We start from the raw sequence: 20045 nt of genomic DNA, 5'->3' as shown, positions 1-20045 counted from the left end.
GGCAATGTAACTGGCACTGAGTGGGGCAATGTAACTGGCACTGAGTGGGGCATGTATCCGGCACTGTGGGGCAATGTAACTGGCACTGTGGGGCTATGTAACTGGCACTGTGGGGCAATGTATCTGGCACTGAGTGGGGCATGTATCCGGCACTGTGGGGCATGTATCCAGCACTGTGGGGCAATGTAACTGGCATCATGGGGCAATGTATCCGGCACCGTGGGGCATGTATCCGGCACCGTGGGGCATGTATCCGGCACCGTGGGGTATGTATCCGGCACTGTGGGGCAATGTAACTGGCACTGTGGGGCAATGTAACTGGCACTGTGGGGAAGTGTATCTGGCACTGAGTGGGGCATGTATCCGGCACCGTGGGGCATGTATCCGGCACAGTGGGGCATGTATCCGGCACTGTGGGCCATTTTCTGGAGCGTAGCCACACCCCTTCTGGTGTGTGGCCACGCCCATTTTTTCAGCGCGCGCACATGCTTCTTTTGGTGTGTTTTTTTTTTGGGGGGGGGGCGCCATTTTCCATCTTGCCCTGGGCTCCGAAAACCCTAGTTACGCCTCTGTACACACATTATGCAGCAGTCACACATGCACACACACAACAGATACATATATATAAACACACACATACATACTGTATATACATTACACGCATACACAGTCACACATATATACAGTATACACAGACACTGTATATAAACATGCACACTCACTGTCTTTCCACTTACCTAATGAAGTCTGGCTGGCCGAAGCTGTAGCAGCTCATCCTCCTGCTGCAGCATTGCCCTGTGTTGCTTCGCCCCTTACCCCCATCTAGCTCCGCCCACTTTGGCTCCCTCCAGGCCACTGAATGTCACACAGGGGAGGGGAGGGGGGAGAGCAGGTTTTGTGCTGCCGGCGCCGAGGGGGAGAAAAGGTTTTGTGCTTCCGGCATGTGTGACAGCAGCCGCCAGCAGCAAGGATAGCAGCAGAAGCTCAGCACAGGGATGCAGAGCAGGGAGAACGTCTCTCCTCCTGGTGCCTCCCTGCACTGCATTCCTTTGCTGAGCGGCTAGCGCTGGTCCTGTGTACAGGGGCCCTCATTCCGAGTTGATCGGTCGCAATGCGAATTTAGCAGAGTTACACACGCTTAGTCTACGCCTACTGGGAGTGTATCTTAGCATCTTAAAAGTGCGAACGAAGTATACGCAATATTGCGAACAAAAAAAACTTAGCAGTTTTAGAGTAGCTCCAGACTTACTCTGCCTGTGCGATCAGTTCAGTGCTTGTCGTTCCTGGTTTGACATCAGAAACACTCCCAGCGTTCGCCCAGACACTCCCCCGTTTCTCCGGCCACTCCTGCGTTTTTTCCGGAAACGGTAGCGTTTTCAGCCACACGCCCATAAAACGCAGTGTTTCCGCCCAGTAACACCCATTTCCTGTCAATCACACTACGTTCGCCGGTGCGAACAAAAAGCCGTGAGTAAAAATCCTTTCTTCATAGCAGAATTACTTAGCGCAGTCGCAGTGCGAACATTGCGCATGCGCTCTAAGCTGATTTTCACTGCGATGCGAAAAAAAAGAACGAGCGAACGACTCGGAATGAGGGCCAGTGTCACTAACACTGCACAGCACTCTCACCTTTTACATTGATTCAGCCAGTCACTCAGTTCTGCTAACCAGTCACTATTGTTAGCACCAGTGTCCCAACGTGCGCATTACAGGGAAGTAGACGTACTACATAAACTACAGCTGCCAGCAAACCTTAGCGCCAAAGCAGTCTGCCCCTTAGAGCTGCTGGGAGCTGTAGTTTATTGCGTAAATCTTCTTTTCTGTAATGCGGCGCGTTGGGACACCGGCGCAAACAATAGTGACTGGCTGCTGTGCGAGTCTCCGGGAGAGCCACTGCCAAAGGGAGGACAGCAGCTTAGCTGCTGACAGGAGGAGAAGCAGGAGAAGCATTACCCACCCCTCCCCCACTCGCAGAACCTCCGGGCCCCATCCGCAGCACCCCCACACCCCCCCTCCAGCACCCACCATAGCTCCGGACCCCCTCCCCCACCTGCAGCGACCCCGCACCCGTACCTCCCGCCACACCACCGCATCTGCCCCTCCCCCACCCGGGGCAACCCTGCAACTGCTCCTCCCCCACCCGCAGCTACTCCGGACCACCACCCGCAGCACCCACGCACCCTCCCCCACCTGTGGCACCACTGCAACCGCCCCTCCCGTAGCACCCCAGGATCCCATCCCTCTCTTCCCCATGCCCCTACTCCCCCAACCAAAGCACCTACTAGGTGATTCACCAGGCCCTGCATGCGCTGTTCACGCCGTTGCAAGGGGCTTCCACCCCTTAACCATTTCATGCCCTTTGTCCGTGCAATATTTAACCACTCACACAATTACGATTGGATATAATACTCCATATAATAAAAATATTGCACGCCACAAGGGTGTGCAAGGGTTAAGGGGGCGTAGCCCCTTTACGACGGTGTGAAGAGCGCCGTAGGGCGCAATGAATCACCTAGTACTATATATAAGGGATCTATATATAGGAACAGCACTTAGTGGCTGTCATTGTTTGTTCTGTGTGGAAGGGGAGGAGACCCCAGGGTTGGACCCTGGCTGCTGGACTGAAGGTGCAGGTTGCACGAATTGTAGTTATCAAGTGTTAAAGATATTACAGTGTCTGTTAACGCCGCCATTATCACCCATGCACTTTGTAAGAAAAAAAAGCCACTTCCTTCTATTGGCCTTGTGGTTGGTGGGCACGGCTGTAATTACCTATCTGTGAATGGCGGGAAATGACATTACAGCCGTGGCCACCACATACCAACATCTGTCACAGGGCAGACAAAACGTGGACACCCAACATCTTTAAAACCGAATCACATTAAACTCGGGCATTCCAATTCCTATAATGTGTATAGCACAAAAAGGTAAAATGTTGCATTGTGTTTCCACTCCTGGATGTGTTAGAAATGAGCAAATCTGCTTGTCTGAAATATAGGGGGAGATTTATCAAAGCTTGGAGAGAGATAAAATGGAGAGACATAAAGAACCAAGCAATCCACTCCAGATGAAGGGCTCTACAGTATGTACTAAGCCTCGACGAAATATAACGTGGAATGACAGCTACGGGCTGATTGGCTGGTACTTTTTTTCTCTCCAAGCTTTGATACATCCCCCCACCATAGGATAATATATACACCGAGCACTGTAGGGAGACATAAGCAGCCGTAGTGTTGTCAGTACTTACATTTTCAAAAGAAGAGACAGAGTTGGGGAATATGTGGCGGTTTTCGTACCTGGAGAATATATGTTTTGCTGGATTTTCCTGAAAAATAAATAAATAATACTCAATTTATTCATTTCATCCATTTGGGGGCCGAGAGTTAGGTTACAGTTCTGGGCAGGTTATTATATTAAAATGGAAACATTACTAGCCACATATTATCTCCACATGATAACTCCTCTTTATATGATTACCTCCAAAGCATTCATTATACAGATGACATTAGCTTCCTGTGTGCACCAACCACAGAACATCGGTCTTGCTACAGGGTGTTATTATACTATCAGCAGGCTTCATTTATGAATTATCTGCAGAATGGGGTTTCAGGGGACACTCATTTTCTTTGATGATAGAATATTATTACTAAGCAATGGGCCTACAGTAATTCAGCCCTGATCGCTAGCAGGAGATTTTTGCACTGCTGCGATCAGATAGTCGCCACCTACAGGGGAGTGTATTTTTGCAGTGCAAGTGTGCGAACGCATGTGTAGCAGAGCTGTACAAAGAGATCTTGTGCAGTCTCTGCGCAGCCCAGGACTTACTCAGCCGCTGCGATCACTTCAGCCTGTCCGGGACCGGAACTGACGTCAGACACCCTCCCTGCAAACGCCTGGACACGCCTGCGTTTTTCCAACTACTCCTTGAAAACGCTCAGTTGCCACCCACAAACGCCTTCTTCCTGTCAAACTCCTTGCGAACGCCGTGCGAATGCATTCTTCGCACAAAGCCATCGCTGAGCGCCGATCCGCTTTGTACCTGTGCAACGTGCCTGCTCATTGCGGTGCATACGCATGCGCAGTTTAGACCTGATCGCAGGCTGTACGAAAACGCAGCCTAGCGATCAGGTCTGAATTAGGTCCAATGTGCAGGGAATGAAACGTTCCTGTCAGTGTATCAACGACCACTGTCGGTCTGGGTCATGTAGTACCACCAAAGGGGTATGCAATGGTAGGGGGCCCATAAGAGAGTGTGGCCGTAGTCTCAAAGCTGAAGGGGCAAGGCCAACTACCAGAGAGGGTGCGGCCAGCTGCCAGAGAGTCGTGATCAATGATTAGAGGGGTGGAAGGATAGGAAAATCAGTGTGACATCACTTATCATATATAATAAAAGGCCAATGCTGCTCCTCATCTCTTTGGGGGGGGGGGGGGGGGGGGTATTTAAGTGTTGTGTGCGCCGGCAGCCACTAGATGGCACCCAATGACGCGATACTTAAGACAGACTGTGGATGAGTTTATGAATAGAGACCAGCGTCTCAATCCCCTCCCATTTGTCCGCAAAAACGATCTCTAGACCATATCCTGCAGTCTGATGCTGACGGGTCAGACATGGAGGAGGGTGAGGTGGATTTGGAGGGAGTATGCCACTCTGTAACAGGGAATAGAGGCTCTTATAGAGGCTATCAGAGATGTTCTGCAAATTCCTGATAAGGTGTCAGAGGAGTGTGAGGAATCTTATTTTAATGTAAAAAAAGAAGTCCTCAGGAATTGAATACCCTGTTTGAAGAACCGTGGGTTAATCCTGATAAGAAATTTCAAATCCCTAAAAGGATGCTCTCATCTGTTCCTTTTCCTCTGGAGGATAGGAAAAAATGGGAAAATCCACCAATAGTGGACGCATCAGTCTCTAGGCTGTCAAGAAAAATTGTATTGCCTTTCACTGGTGCAGCCTCCCTAAAAGATACGGCTGATCGTAAAACTGAGACTACGCTTAAATCATTGTACACAGCTGCTGGAGTGGCCCAGAGACCCACTATTGCATGTGCGTGGATCACAAAAGCCATCGCTAAACTTTATTAGGTCAGGTAACCTAATTGAGGGGTTAGATTCCTTGTCTAGGGGGGATGTTGTTTTACTCCTGCAGCATATACAGGACTCTGCGAACTTTATGGTGGAAGCCATAAAGGAGATAATGCACGCACCACCGCTATGGCAGTGTCAGCACGCAGGGGCTTGTGGCTACGCCAGTGGACTGCTGATGCGGACTCCAGGAAAGGCGTGGAAGGCCGACCATTCACAGGAGAGGCCTTGTTTGAAGACGAATTGGACAAATGGATTTCCAAAGCTACTGCGGGTAAGTCTACGTAACTTCCTTCCGCAGCTACCCCTGCCAGGAAAGCTTATTCAACTTCAAATTTACAGTCCTTTCGGACAGTCAAGTTTAAGGGAAAATCCAGAGGTGCTTCTACGGCCTCCAGAGGCGCAAGAGATAAACCACGCAAACCAGCAACTGCAGGTGCTCAGTAACAGAGCTCAAGCTCTGCTTCCTCAAAGCCTTCAGCATGACGGTGGACCGCGAGGCCTGGAGGACTGTCAGGTGGGAGCCCTACTAAAATCCTTCAGTCACATCTGGTCAAGTTCGTGCCGGGATCACTGAGTAATAGATCTTATTTCCCAGGGCTACAGACTGGAGTTCCAAGAGCTCCCATCTCACAGATTCTTCAAATCAGGCTTACCAGCTTCACAAGAGGCAAGTATAACTTTGCAGCAGGCCATCCAAACACTGGTACAGACTCAAGTCATTATGCCAGTTCCACCTCATCTACACAACAAGAGGTACTATTCCAACTTGTTTGTAGTACCGAGACCGGACGGTTCGGTACGACCAATTCTGAACCTTAAGTCCTTGAACCCGTTCTTAAGAGTGTTCAAGTTGAAGATGGAATCTCTGAGAGCGGTGATCTCAGGTCTGGAGGAAGGGGAATTCCTAGTGTCTCTGGATATCAAGGATGCGTACCTTCACATTCCGATCTGGCTGCCTCATCAGGCTTATCTGGGGTTTGCACTGCAGGACTGTCACTACCAGTTCCAGGCCCTGCCATTTGGTCTCTCCACGACACCGAGGGTGTTTACCAAGGTGATGGCAGAGATGATGTTTATACTCCGCAAGCAGATAGTGAACATAATTCCGTACCTGGACGATCTTCTGATAAAGGCACCGTCCAGGGAGAGGTTGCTGGACAGCATTGGCCTCTCAACCAAACTTCTCCAGGATCACGGGTGGATTCTGAACCTTCTGAAATCTCACCTAGAGCCAACATGGAGGCTCCCATTCCCGGGAATGATACTAAACACGGAGTCGCAGAAAGTGTTCTTTCCGTTGGAAAAGGCATCGGTAATCTAGTCGATGGTTCGGGGTGTCCTGAAGCCAACCCGGATATCGGTGCATCTATGTATTCACCATCACGGTTTCACGCAAGACCCTTCCAGCTCACAAATGTTCCGGATCGCATCTTCACATGCACTAGAGGATTCGTCTGCTGTCGGCAAAAGCCAGGATCTCCCTTCTGTGGTGGCTACAAACCTCTCACCTCATCGAGGGTCGGAGGTTCGGAATTCAGGACTGGATCCTGTTAACCACGGATGCATGCCTCCGAAGTTGGGGAGCAGTCACCCAGGGGGTGCAGTTTCAAGGAAGATGATCAAGTCAGGAAGTCATCAAATCAACATTCTGGAACTCAGGGCCATATACAACGCCCTTCTGCAGGCCTCTTATCTTCTTCAGAATCAGGCCATTCAAGTCCAGTCGGACAACGTGATGGCAGTGACGTACATAAACCGACAGGGCGGAACGAAAAGCAGAGCAGCAATGTCAGAGGTGTCAAGAATTCTCCTCCGGGCAGAAAAAAATGCTGTGGCGTTGTCAGCGGTCTTCATTCCGGGAGTAGACAACTGCGAAGCAGACTTCCTCAGCAAACACGACGCACCCGGGGGAGTGGAGCCTTCGCCCGGAAGTTTTCAGGTGCTTGACACATCGGTGGGGATATCCACGAATCGACATGATGACCTCTCGTCTCAACAAGAAGCTCAGGCAGTATTGTCACAGGTCGAGAGACCCACAGGCAGTGGCGGATGGATGCTCTGACGACTCCATGGGTCTATCAGATGGTGTACGTGTTTCCTCCACTCCCTCTGATCCCAAGAATTCTCAAAAGAATAAAAAGGAAAAAGGTTCAAGTAATACTCATTGCTCCGGACTGGCCAAGAAGGGCCTGGTACGCGGACCTTCCGGAGATGCTCCTCGGAGATCCGTGGCCTTTACCTCTTTGCGAGTATCTTCTGCAACAGGGCCCGTTCGCCTATCAGGACATACCGCGGCTACGTTTGACGACATGGAAGTTGAACGGCTGATTCTAGCCAGAAGAGGGATCCCTGACAAAGTTATCCCGACTATGATCCAAGCCAGGAAGGGGGTAACGTCTAAACATTACCACAGTGTTTGGAAGAAATATGACTCTTGGTGCGAGAGCAGAACTTATTCTGCGGTGGAATTTCACCTGGGACGTTTCCTGCTTTTCTGCAGGCAGGTGTGGATGTGGGCCTATGTCTGGGCTCCATAAAAGTCCAGATTTCGTCCTTGTCCATTTTCTTTCAGAAACAATTGGCTTCTCTCCCTGAGGTCCAGACGTTTTTGAAAGGGGTTCTGCGCATCCAACCTCCCTTTGTGCCTTGGGATCTCAATTTGGTGCTGCAGTTCCTCCAATCGGACTGGTTTGAACCATTACAGGAGGTGGAAGTAAAATATCTTACGTGGAAGACCGTCACACTGTTGGCCTTGGCTTCAGCAAGATGTGTTTCGGAGCTGGGAGCTTTGTCTCACAAGAGCCCCTATTTAATTTTCCATGTGGACAGAGCTGAACTCAGAACTCGTCAGCAATTTCTTCCGAAAGTGGTGTCTGCGTTTCACATCAACCAGCCTATTGTGGTTCCGGTTATCACCGGCACCTCTGCTACTTCAAAGTCTTTGGATGTTGTGAGGGCTTTGAAGGGATACAGTATGTAAAGAGGACGGCTCGTCACAGGAAATCCGACTTGCTGTTCGTTCTGATGATCCCAATAAAACTGGTTGTCCTGCTTCAAAGCAGACGATTGCACGCTGGATCAGGCTCACTATCAAGCATGCTTATTCCACGGCAGGTTTGCCGAGTCCGAAATATGTTCAAGCCCACTCTACTAGGTCGGTGGGTTCCTCCTGGGCGGCTGCCCAGGGTGTCTCGGCTTTACAGCTCTGCCGAGCGGCTACTTGGTCTGGTTCGAACACGTTTGCTAAGTTCTACAAGTTTGATACTTTGGCCTCTGAGGACCTTCACTTTGGTCAATCAGTTCTGCAGGAACCTCAGCACTCTCCCACCCGGTTTGGGATATTTGGTACATCCCCATGGTACTAAATGGAACCCCAGTATCCTCTAGGACGTAAGAGAAAATAGGATTTGAATTACCTACCGGTAAATCCTTTTCTCGTAGTCCGTAGAGGATACTGGGCGCCCGCCCAGTGCTTCGTTCTTCCTGCACTGTTACTTGGTTAAGTAATGTTGGTTCAGCTGTTGCTGTTCCTGTTTAAAGTTTGGTTAGCTTGGCTTTTCTCTTGTTGTGTGTGCTGATTCGGAATCTCACCACTATCTTTATCTATCCTTCTCTCAAAGTATGTCCGTCTCCTCGGGCACAGTTTCCTAGACTGAGTCTGGTAGGAGGGGCATAGAGGGAGGAGCCAGCCCACACTATCAAATTCTTAAAGTGCCCATGGCTCCTAGTGTACCCGTCTATACCCCATGGTACTAAATGGAACCCCAGTATCCTCTATGGACTACAAGAAAAGGATTTACCGGTAGGTAATTAAAATCCTATTTTCATATACAAAACACAGAGTAAAAATATTCAGGCTTCTTTCTGACGTTCCATCACGGCTCTGATTTACAATGTAAACTATGTATTACACTCGGCACAGAAAACAACATATTACACATTCTGCAATTAAACATGGCTTCTGAGATGTGGAAAAATATTAAGCAGCAAAGCCGGTAATTCTTAGTCATTTCATTTTCATTTCAGCTCTTTAATTTTAGACTTGCTGTGACAATTGCTCGCGTTAGAGTTCACCACGTGTTTCAGCTACTGTGTGCAAGAGTAATGTGGAGCTTCAGGGTCCGAGCGCTGCCACTCCTTTCATAGAGAATCCATAATGATGCTAGATGCTCCAACCACGCTAAAGATATGTTGGGCCTTGTTCAGCTTCAGTTGCAGTTCTGCGATTGTAGCAGAACTGCAACTGCTGAGAGTCGCGCAGCAAGAGGCGCACATCATGTTAAAAGTCCGCCCAGCACAGAACAAGCCTCCCACCCATGTGTCCGCAATTCTGCAAATGCAGTGCAAAAAAAAAAAAAAATCAAGAGCCACGGACAGTTGCGGTTGACCAAGGGCTACTCAGAATAATAAGAATGCAGTCACAGGGGTCGCCATGTTATAAGTTGCAGCTAACATCAGATGCACACCCCGTAAATGGTTCCTCAACCACTCCCCGCAAATGCCATGTGTATGCCAATGTACGCTCGCCCCCTGTCAATCAACCTGTGATCGCATCCCAGCAAGAATGCCATTGCAGAAGAATTGCAAATCACGGGTCGTGCGCGCACAGTGCATTCACAGCACATGCGCAGACTGCTGACGGCCGATAATCGGGCGACCTGTGATTTTGCAAATTTACAACTGAACCTGAATAATTCCCGTTGTCAGGAAGAAAATGGGGAAACTGTGCCGTGACAATATACTTAAAGGTAATTTCAGTGTGCCATGTAGCCGAATAAGGGCTTGTGCACGTGGGTGTTAGAACTGACTGCTCAAAGAGCGTTTAGTGGGGCTGATGCTAAATCGGACGGTCCTCTGTGCAAGGATACAAACGAACGTTTTTTACATACAGTGCACACGCAAATGCAAATTTACTCTGAGCCAGATGTAGCTCTGCGGTAACAACGCGGTTGCAGAGATCCGCCCTGGCTTGTGTGCGTGCTGCCCCCGTTTTGAAGAACAGTGCTAGCCGCTCAACCCTCCAAATGGCGCATGTCAGTCATGCTGCGGCTGACAGGGGCCTGCGTGTGATGTCACAAGACCGATTCTATACATGTGCGTTTGCGCACAAATATGAATCACAGCCATTATCACAATACTGGAGTTCTATGGGAATGATCATTTGCTGCGAGCACTGACGTATTTCAAAGTGCAAATTTGTGATACGTTAATTATAATGTCCGGTGAACTTGCACGCCCTTCACTTGATATTTAACACCCATGTACTGTCTCCTAATATATTGTATAAGCCAGTGTTTTAATATAGGTTTAATTGCTTGTTATACAGCTTTTAGATACAATTTCCTTCAAGAGAAATGTTTCTGCAACAACAGATGCGTTTTATTTATTTTGCCAAATACATTAAAGCAAAGTCTGATTAAAGAAAGGGATAAAATATACACAGTATGTTGTGCTGTCTGGTCCAATTAATAAAGCGGCATTTCTCTTATCCACAAGGGGTTCCCGCAGCTCACTTGGGGGGTCATTCCGAGTTGATTGCTATCTGCCATTGTTCGCAGCATAGCGATCAGGCTTGCATGCGTACGGGCCGCAGTGTGCACGCGCTACGTACTTTCACATAAAACTATGCAGTTTTACACAAGGTCGAGCGACTCTTTTCCGTCGCTCTGTTGATCGGTGAGTGATTGACAGGAAGTGGGTGTTTCTGGGTGGTATCTGGCCATTTTCCGGGAGTGTGCTAAAAAACGCAGGCGTGTCAGGTAAAAACGCAGGCGTGCCTGGGGAAACGGGGGAGTGGCTGGCCGAATGCAGGGCATGTTTGTGACGTCAAAGCAGGAACTAAACAGACTGAAGTGATCGCAAGGAAGGAGTAGGTCTGCAGCTACTCTGAAACTGCTTGAAATAATTTCAACACTGTTCTGCTAATCTTTCTGTTGCACTTCTGCTAAGCTAAGATACACTCCCTGAGGGCGGTGGCTTAGCGTTTGCACTGCTGCTAAAAGCAGCAAGCGAGCGATCAATTCGGAATGAGGGCCTTGGCCCAGTGCACTCACTTCAGCCAAAGGCTTAATGCAGGTCACTTCCCTTCCATGTCACCCAGCCAAGAGGCAGCAAAAGTGCTATGTTTAATGCTATGTAAGTATTGGAGGTGAAGCAAATGCACCTGATTTTGGGGGTGATTCCGAGTTGTTCGCTCGCTAGCTGCTTTTAGCAGCATTGCACACGCTAGGCCGCCGCCCTCTGGGAGTGTATCTTAGCATAGCAGAATTGCGAACGAAAGATTAGCAGAATTGCAAATAGAAATTTCTTTGCAGTTTCTGAGTAGCTCGAGACTTACTCTGCCACTGCGATCAGTTCAGTCAGTTTCGTTCCTGGTTTGACGTCACACACACGCCCAGCGTTCGGCCAGCCACTCCCCCGTTTCTCCAGCCACTCCCGCGTTTTTCCCAGAAACGTCAGCGTTTTTCCGCACACTCCCAGAAAACGGCCAGTTTCCGCCCAGAAACACCCACTTCCTGTCAATCACACTCCGATCACCAGAACGATGAAAAATCTTCATTACGCCGTGAGTAAAATACCAAACTTTTGTGCTAATTTACTTGGAGCAGGCGCACTGCGAACATTGCGCATGCGCAGTTTGCGACTAATCGCTCCGTAGCGGAAAAAAATAACGAGCGAACAACTCGGAATCACCCCCTTTGTACGTACAGAATCGTTGTCAGGAATAAGTTCATACTAGGAGCCCGGAGGCGAGATAACTGTTGGTGCCCCCCACCCCAACCACGACCCAGACACGCACTCTCTCCAGGGACACTGATGCCTTCTAATTACCTGGGCCCAGCCTTGTTTGATGGGTCATCTGCTAAGGGAAACATGTCGGGGTATTCAATTAAGTGCCCAACACAGGTTATTCAATTGCCAGCATTTTTGCCCATTTTTTAATCCATTTTTAATCCATTTTCGGCCATGCCGTTTCACTTTTTTTTTTGGTCAAATTGGCATGGGTGAAAATTGTGCCAAAAATGGGAAAAAGCGCTAGCGAATGAACCAAAACACATGTATCAGTGTCGAATTTGCTGATACACGTGGTTTTCACCAGTGCCGGATTTATGACCAGTCGAAAAAACGGCACGGGCATTGAATAGGTCGAATGTAAATTCAACCTAATAACGGGCGACTAGTCGAAAAAATCTGCACTATTTGAATACCCCCCATGGTGTCCCTGTGTGGCTGCCTGTGCCCCCTGTACAACTGCGAGGTGGAGGGAACGTTAGAGTGGGGGAGTGTGCACTCCAGAGGAAGTCTCTCCCCACAGGTGCCGGCTGTTGTGGGAGGGGCGGTAGGGGGAGTCCAGCCTCCTTCAGATCACATTCACCCTCCACATTCACTTCCACCACCCCAGCAGCATTCAGACAGGGAGAGGGAGGTCTGTGGTACATGCCTCCTGGGCTCCCTGCTTATTCCTGCTCTGGGGAGCAGAACCTGAAACAATGGAGGAAGTCAGTGTACCCCCCTTCAGGACTGGCGCCCGGAGGTGACTGCTTTCCATTGTCCCCTGTACTTACACCCCTCATAGTGGTAGAGAGTTGGTGAGCAATGTAAGGGCGTTCCTGGGCCATGACTGGGAGGTAACAGGGGTTGGTTAAAAAGATGCACAAAAATGTTGCCTTTTATGGCAGTGCTGCAGGTGCGTTTCGGCCACGTCGGTGGAAGAGGTAGCGCACAGAGCCGCTGAACCTCTCACATTGGAGGCCATACTCAGATGGAGGAACTGCCCCTTTAATTACTGTATCAGAGACTTCTAAATATTCTGCTTCTTTATTACAATTAATACTGAAACCAGTCAAAAGTAATTTTCACGCATTGCTTATTATGGGCGGCCATTTTACTATCATTTCAGAATTCAAAAGGTCGACATGAACAAGGGTGAAAAAGGTCAACACAGAAATGGTTGACACATGAAAAGGACAACATGAATTGGGTGTTTTTAAATTGTTGCTTCCAGCACAAGGATCCCCAATTAGTGCAACGTGTCGCCCCCGCATGGCACGCTTTGCTCGCCATGTTTCGGGAAAGATGCCACCCTGCGCCCGGCACAGGTTATTATTCCCAGCTGTAGTCCAGTTGGATGGTAAAGTATGAAAAAATGCCAAAAACACACAAAAAAAACTTGTGCCAAATATATGTTGTGTCGACCATTGTCATGTCATGTTGACCATTTGAACATGTTGACCTTTTAGCCATGTCAACCATATGCACGTCGGCATATTGACTGTTGACCTATTATCTGGATATCGTTGTGAGCACCTTTCATAACACTACAGTGGACCCATTAGCTACGAACAGTCACAGGAGACATTGTCCCCTGAAAACCAGTGACACCAGTGAGGCAAGGCTGCGGCCATGGTTGGATAGGTCTGGGCCTGGTAGAGCTGAGCAAATGAATGAGTCGGCATCGGTAACCTGCATCGTTGCCGTATCGGTACCTGCACATACATGACAGGCGATTATCGGCAACTAGAAAGTAATCTATATTTGGCACACCAATGAGCCCCACTGGTGCCCTGGAGACCCGCTTCTTCATTCACAGGACGCAGCAGATGCTGTGGTGTGAGCAGCCTAGGATGCGCTTCAGGTGAGGGGTTACTATTAGCCAGCCAGTGACTTTCCTGTCAGGACCTACTAGGAAACAAGACTACACAGCAGGGCTCACATGCAGCATACAAAATGCTCCTACACTCAGGTTTTAACCACACTGCTGTCATCCCCCACATTAAGGGGGGTTACATTGTCCCAATATTACTAATTGGGCTTGACAAGGGTAATTGCTGAATCAGTTTAATGCACAAACCCTGGAAGGGTTAACCCCAGAGATGATTAACCCTATTACTGCTGCATGGGAATACCGCACGTACCTGGGACATGCATGTACACTAGTAAACAACACAACACACCGCTTCCAGACCTTCACCTTGTGTTTCCACGTCTAGAAAAGATTAAAGTTCAGCCAGAGCCAGCTCCAGGCATGCTCCAATAGAGCAGCCGAACAGGGAACCACACTTAATGGGCGCCGCTAGCTGTTGCCACCATATTGGAGCCTGCCCTGGAGCCAGGGCCCTGCAGCAGCAGCGTCTGTCCCACGGCCCGCCTTTCACAGACCTCATGTAAGCGACGCCAGCCCGTGAGCCAATCAGAGCTCATGGACCGGCAGCTAAGGCTCCTGATTGGCTGCCGGACGGCGAGCTTTGATTGGGTCGCGGTCAGGCGCCTAATTGAAGCTAGATGCCGCCGCCGGAGACTGAGGGGCAGGAGAGGCGCACGCTGCGCTCTCATCAAGAACAGTCCTCAAGAACAGTCAGCAGCAGCGTGGTGAGCAACACTTTGGGGGGAGGGGGGCACTGTGGGGACATGTGTATCTGGCACTTGGGGCATATCTGGCACTGTGGGGACATGTGTATCTGGCACTTGGGGCATATCTGGCACTGCGGGGACATGTGTATATGGCACTGGGGGCATATCTGGCATAGGGGGGACATGTGTATCTGGCACTGGGGGCATATCTGGCACTGCGGGTACATGTGTATCTGGCACTGGGGGCATATCTGGCATTGGGGGCATATCTGGCACTGGGGGGACATGTGTATCTGGCACTGGGGGGACATGTGTATCTGGCACTGGGGGCATATCTGGCACTCTAGGGACATGTGTATCTGGCATTGGGGGCATATCTGGCACTGTGGGGACATGTGTATCTGGCACTGGGGGCATATCTGGCACTGGGGGGACATGTGTATCTGGCACTGGGGGCATATCTGGCACTCTAGGGACATGTGTATCTGGCACTGGGGGCATATCTGGCACTGTGGGGACATGTGTATCTGGCACTGGGGGCATATCTGGCACTCTAGGGACATGTGTATCTGGCACTGGGGGCATATCTGGCACTGTGGGGACATGTGTATCTGGCACTGGGGGCATATCTGGCACTGGGGGGACATGTGTATCTGGCACTGGGGGCATATCTGGCACTCTAGGGACATGTGTATCTGGCACTGGGGGCATATCTGGCACTGTGGGGACATGTGTATCTGGCACTGTGGGGACATGTGTATCTGGCATTGGGGTCATATCTGCCACTGTAGGGGACATGTGTATCTGGCACTGGGGGCATATCTGGCACTGTGGGGACATGTGTATCTGGCACTGGGGGCATATATGTATCTGGCACTGTGGGGACTAGTGTATCTGGCACTGGGGGCATATATGTATCTGGCACTGTGAGGCATATATGTATCTGGCACTGTGGGACATATATGTATCTGGCACTGTGGGACATATATGTATCTGGCACTATGGGACATATATGTATCTGGCACTGTGGGGACATGTGTATCTGGCACTGGGGGCATATCTGGCACTGGGGGGACATGTGTATCTGGCACTGGGGCCATATCTGGCACTGTGGGGACATGTGTATCTGGCACTGGGGGCATATCTGGCACTGTGGGGACATGTGTATCTGGCACTGGGGGCATATATGTATCTGGCACTGTGGGACATATATGTATCTGGCACTGTGGGACATATATGTATCTGGCACTATGGGACATATATGTATCTGGCACTGTGGGGACATGTGTATCTGGCACTGGGGGCATATATGTATCTGGCACTGTGGGGACATGTGTATCTGGCACTGTGGGACATATATGTATCTGGCACTGTGGGGACATGTGTATCTGGCACTGCTGGGGGGTATATAATGTGTATCTGGCACTGCTGGGGGGTATATCATGTGTATCTGGCACTGCTGGGGGGTATATCATGTGTATCTGGCATTGCTGCGGGCATATCATGTCTATCTGGCACTGCTGGGGGCATATCATGTGTATATGGCACTGCTGGGGGGCATATCAGATCTATCTGGCACTGCTGGGGGCATATCATGTCTATCTGGCACTGCTGGGGGACATGTCATGTCTATCTGGCACACTGCACTACTGAGGTCATTATGTGTATCTGGCAAATCATCGATGGTGCTGATATATATTTTGCTCCTAACATCGCTGCAAAACATCAATATTTTATTCTGCAGGGGGTGGCCCAACAACTACAGAGGAATACACCCAGCGCTTCATGGGGGTCATTCCGAGTTGATAGCTCGCTGCCTTTTTTCGCTACGCAGCGATCAGCTCAAAACTCGGCAAAACTACGCATGAGTATGCATCGCAATGCGCAGGCGCATCGTACGGGTACAAAGCGGATCGTTGCTGAGCGATGGATTTTATGAAGAATCCATTTGCACAGCCGATCGTAAAGAGATTGACAGGAAGAAGGCGTTTGTGGGTGTCAACTGACCGTTTTCTGGGAGTGTTTGGGAAAACGCAGGCGTGTCCAAGCGTTTGCAGGACGTGTGTCTGACGTCAATTCCGGCACTAAAAAGACTGAAGTGATCGCAAGGGCTGAGTAATGGGCCCTACACATTGCGCGATCAGCCGTCGAGCTGCCCGACGGCGAGGGGGGGGATGGGGGGGGACAGTGACGGGGGGAATGAAGTTTCTTCACTCCCCCCGTATCCGGCTCCATAGCAGTGCAGGCAAATAGGACAAGATCGTCCATATTGGCCTGCATGCACACGCGACGGGGCACCAGCGAAGAACGAGCGCGGGGCCGCGCATAGTTCATCGCTGATGCCTCCACACTCAGATATGAACGGTATCTCGTTCATTAATGAACGAGAGCGTTCATATCTTTGAGTATTATCGTCCAGTGTGTAGGGCCATAAGTCCAGACCTACTCAGAAACTGCAGAAAATGTTTTTGCAGAGCCCGGCTGCAAAGGCGTTCGCACACTTGCAAAGCGAAAATACACTCCCCTGTGGGCGGCGACTATGCGTTTGCACGGCTGCGAAAAGTAGCTAGCGAGCGATCAACTCGGAATGAGAGCCTATGAGAACAGACCACTCCTGCAGCAACAACAGGGACATATATAACACCAGAAGGAAGCAGAACGCTACAATAATAGAAAATAATGGCAGAAAGTTGTGCATCAGTTTAATCTTCCCTGGGAGCGCGCCATAAAACGTATAATCAAGTCGGATGAGTAATTAAAAGCACAGTGACTGCAGCCACGTATGATTTATCATTGGATTCATGGAATGCTACAGCACAGAAGAAATGCAGTGTTCTAGAACATGTAATCACTTTGCTGTAATAATTATAACTGTAAAGCACTAATGAACATTAATCATATGACAACTAATCCTGATTATGCAGCATAGAAAACACGGAAATCAGATCATTCATTAGATAAGATGTATAAAGAAATGTGCTGAATGCTATATACCAGAGGTTCCTAAACGTTGTCCTTAAGGCATCCTAACAGTCCAGGTTTTAAGGATATCCATGGCTCAACACAGATGATTAAATCAAATTGATTGAGATACTAGCGAGGGTGTTCGGCGTACGCCCTCCTATACTTTACAAAGGGACAGTGCGTGCCCGAAGCGTGTGTCAAAAAAGTGCTGTAGTCTCACATGGAAATGGCGTGGGTGACAAAGGAAGTGGGTGACGGACTGGCAGAGGGTAACAGTGAGATAGTGGGTAACTGGGGAGGCAGTGGGTGACAAAGAGAGGCAGGGGTAACAGAGAGAGGCAGTGGATGACATGGAGGCAGTGGGTGACACATGGAAGGCAGTGGGTGACATGGAGGCAGTGGGTGACATGGAAGGCAGTGGGTGACATGGAAGGAAGTGGGTGACATGGAGGCAGTGGGTGACATGGAAGGCAGTAGGTGACATGGAAGGCAGTGGGTGACATGGAGGCAGTGGGTGACATGGAAGGAAGTGGGTGACATGGAGGCAGTGGGTGACATGGAAGGAAGTGGGTGACATGGAGGCAGTGGGTGACATGGAAGGCAGTGGGTGACATGGAAGGCTGTGGGTGACATGGAAGGCAGTGGGTGACATGGTGGGTGACATGGAAGGCAGTGGGTGACATGGAAGGCAGTGGGTGACATGGAGGCAGTGGGTGACATGGAAGGCAGTGGGTGACATGGAGGCAGTGGGTGACATGGAAGGCAGTGGGTGACATGGAGGCAGTAGGTGATATGGAGGCAGTGGGTGACATGGAAGGCAGTGGGTGACATGGAGGCAGTGGGTGACATGGAAGGCAGTGGGTGACATGGAGGCAGTAGGTGATATGGAGGCAGTCGGTGATATGGAGGCAGTGGGTGACATGGAGGCAGTTGGTGACATGGAGGCAGTAGGTGATATGGAGGCAGTGGGTGACATGGAAGGCAGTAGGGGACATGGAGGCAGTGGGTGACATGGAAGGCAGTGGGTGACATGGAGGCAGTGGGTGACATGGAAGGCAGTGGGTGACATGGAGGCAGTGGGTGACAAGGAAGGCAGTGGGTGACATGGAAGGCAGTGGGTGACATGGAGGCAGGTGGTGACATGGAGGCAGTAGATGACATGGAGGCAGTGGGTGACGTGGAAGGCAGTGTGTGACATGGAGGCAGTGGGTGACATGGAAGGCAGTGGGTGACATGGAAGGCAGTGGGTGACATGGAGGCAGTGGGTGACATGGAGGCAGTTGGTGACATGGAGGCAGTGGATGACAGAGGCAATAGGTGACAGAGAGTGGCAGGGGTAACAGGGAGAGGCAGATGGTGACATGGAGGCAGTGGGTGACATGGAAGGCAGTGGGTGACATGGAGGCAGTGGGTGACATGGAAGGCAGTAGGTGACATGGAAGGCAGTGGGTGACATATAAGGCAGTGGGTGACATGGAAGGCAGTGGGTGACATGGAGGCAGTGGGTGACATGGAAGGCAGTGGGTGACATGGAGGCAGTGGGTGACATGGAAGGCAGTTGGTGACATGGAGGCAATGGGTGACATGGAAAGCAGTGGGTGACATGGAGGCAGTGGGTGACATGGAAGGCAGTAGGTGACATGGAGGCAGTGGGTGACATGGAAGGCAGTGGGTGACATAGAGGCAGTGGGTGACATGGAAGGCAGTAGGTGACATGCTGTCTGCCGTAATGTGTAAAAAGGGGACGCTATCTGCCGTAATGTGTAAAAGGGGGACGCTGACTGCCGTAATGTGTAAAAAGGGGGATGCTGTCTGCCGTAATGTGTAAAAAGGGGGACGCTGTCTGCCGTAATGTGTATAAAGGGGGACGCTGTCTGCCGTAATGTGTATAAAAGGGGACGCTGTCTGCCGTAATGTGTAAAAAGGAGGCGATGTCTGCCGTAATGTGTAAAAAGGGGACGCTGTCTGCCGTAATGTGTAAAAAGGGGGACTGGCTGCCATAATGTGTAAAAATAAGAATTTACTTACCGATAATTCTATTTCTCGTAGTCCGTAGTGGATGCTGGGAACTCCGTAAGGACCATGGGGAATAGCGGCTCCGCAGGAGACTGGGCACAATTAAAGAAAGCTTTAGGACTACCTGGTGTGCACTGGCTCCTCCCCCTATGACCCTCCTCCAAGCCTCAGTTAGGATACTGTGCCCGGACGAGCGTACACAATAAGGAAGGATTTTGAATCCCGGGTAAGACTCATACCAGCCACACCAATCACACCGTACAACTTGTGATATGAAACCCAGTTAACAGCATGATAATAGAGGAGCCTCTGAATAGATGGCTCACAACAATAACCCGTTTTAGTTAACAATAACTATGTACAAGTATTGCAGACAATCCGCACTTGGGATGGGCGCCCAGCATCCACTACGGACTACGAGAAATAGAATTATCGGTAAGTAAATTCTTATTTTCTCTGACGTCCTAGTGGATGCTGGGAACTCCGTAAGGACCATGGGGATTATACCAAAGCTCCCAAACGGGCGGGAGAGTACGGATGACTCTGCAGCACTGAATGAGAGAACTCCAGGTCCTCCTCAGCCAGGGTATCAAATTTGTAGAATTTTGCAAACGTGTTTGCCCCTGACCAAG

The 20045-nt window shown here is 50.1% G+C and overlaps 1 protein-coding gene across 2 annotated transcripts in view; it reads right to left on the bottom strand.

Moving 5' to 3' along the window:
- Window positions 1–20045, bottom strand: part of C9H3orf84 (chromosome 9 C3orf84 homolog) — a 92321-nt gene that overhangs the window by 10101 nt on the left and 62175 nt on the right. Inside the window, exon 3 of one of the 2 annotated variants that reach the window (XM_063941081.1) lies at window positions 3248–3325. The exons of the other annotated variant lie outside the window; for it this stretch is intronic. Coding sequence (XP_063797151.1) covers window positions 3248–3325 — 78 coding nt within the window. The remainder of the gene's footprint in view (window positions 1–3247; window positions 3326–20045) is intronic. 2 annotated transcript variants of the gene reach the window in all.

This window comes from Pseudophryne corroboree, chromosome 9 (assembly GCF_028390025.1).
Source record: "Pseudophryne corroboree isolate aPseCor3 chromosome 9, aPseCor3.hap2, whole genome shotgun sequence".
NCBI classification, from domain to species: Eukaryota; Metazoa; Chordata; class Amphibia; order Anura; family Myobatrachidae; genus Pseudophryne; species Pseudophryne corroboree.
This window is presented reverse-complemented; position numbering and strand designations above follow the sequence as displayed.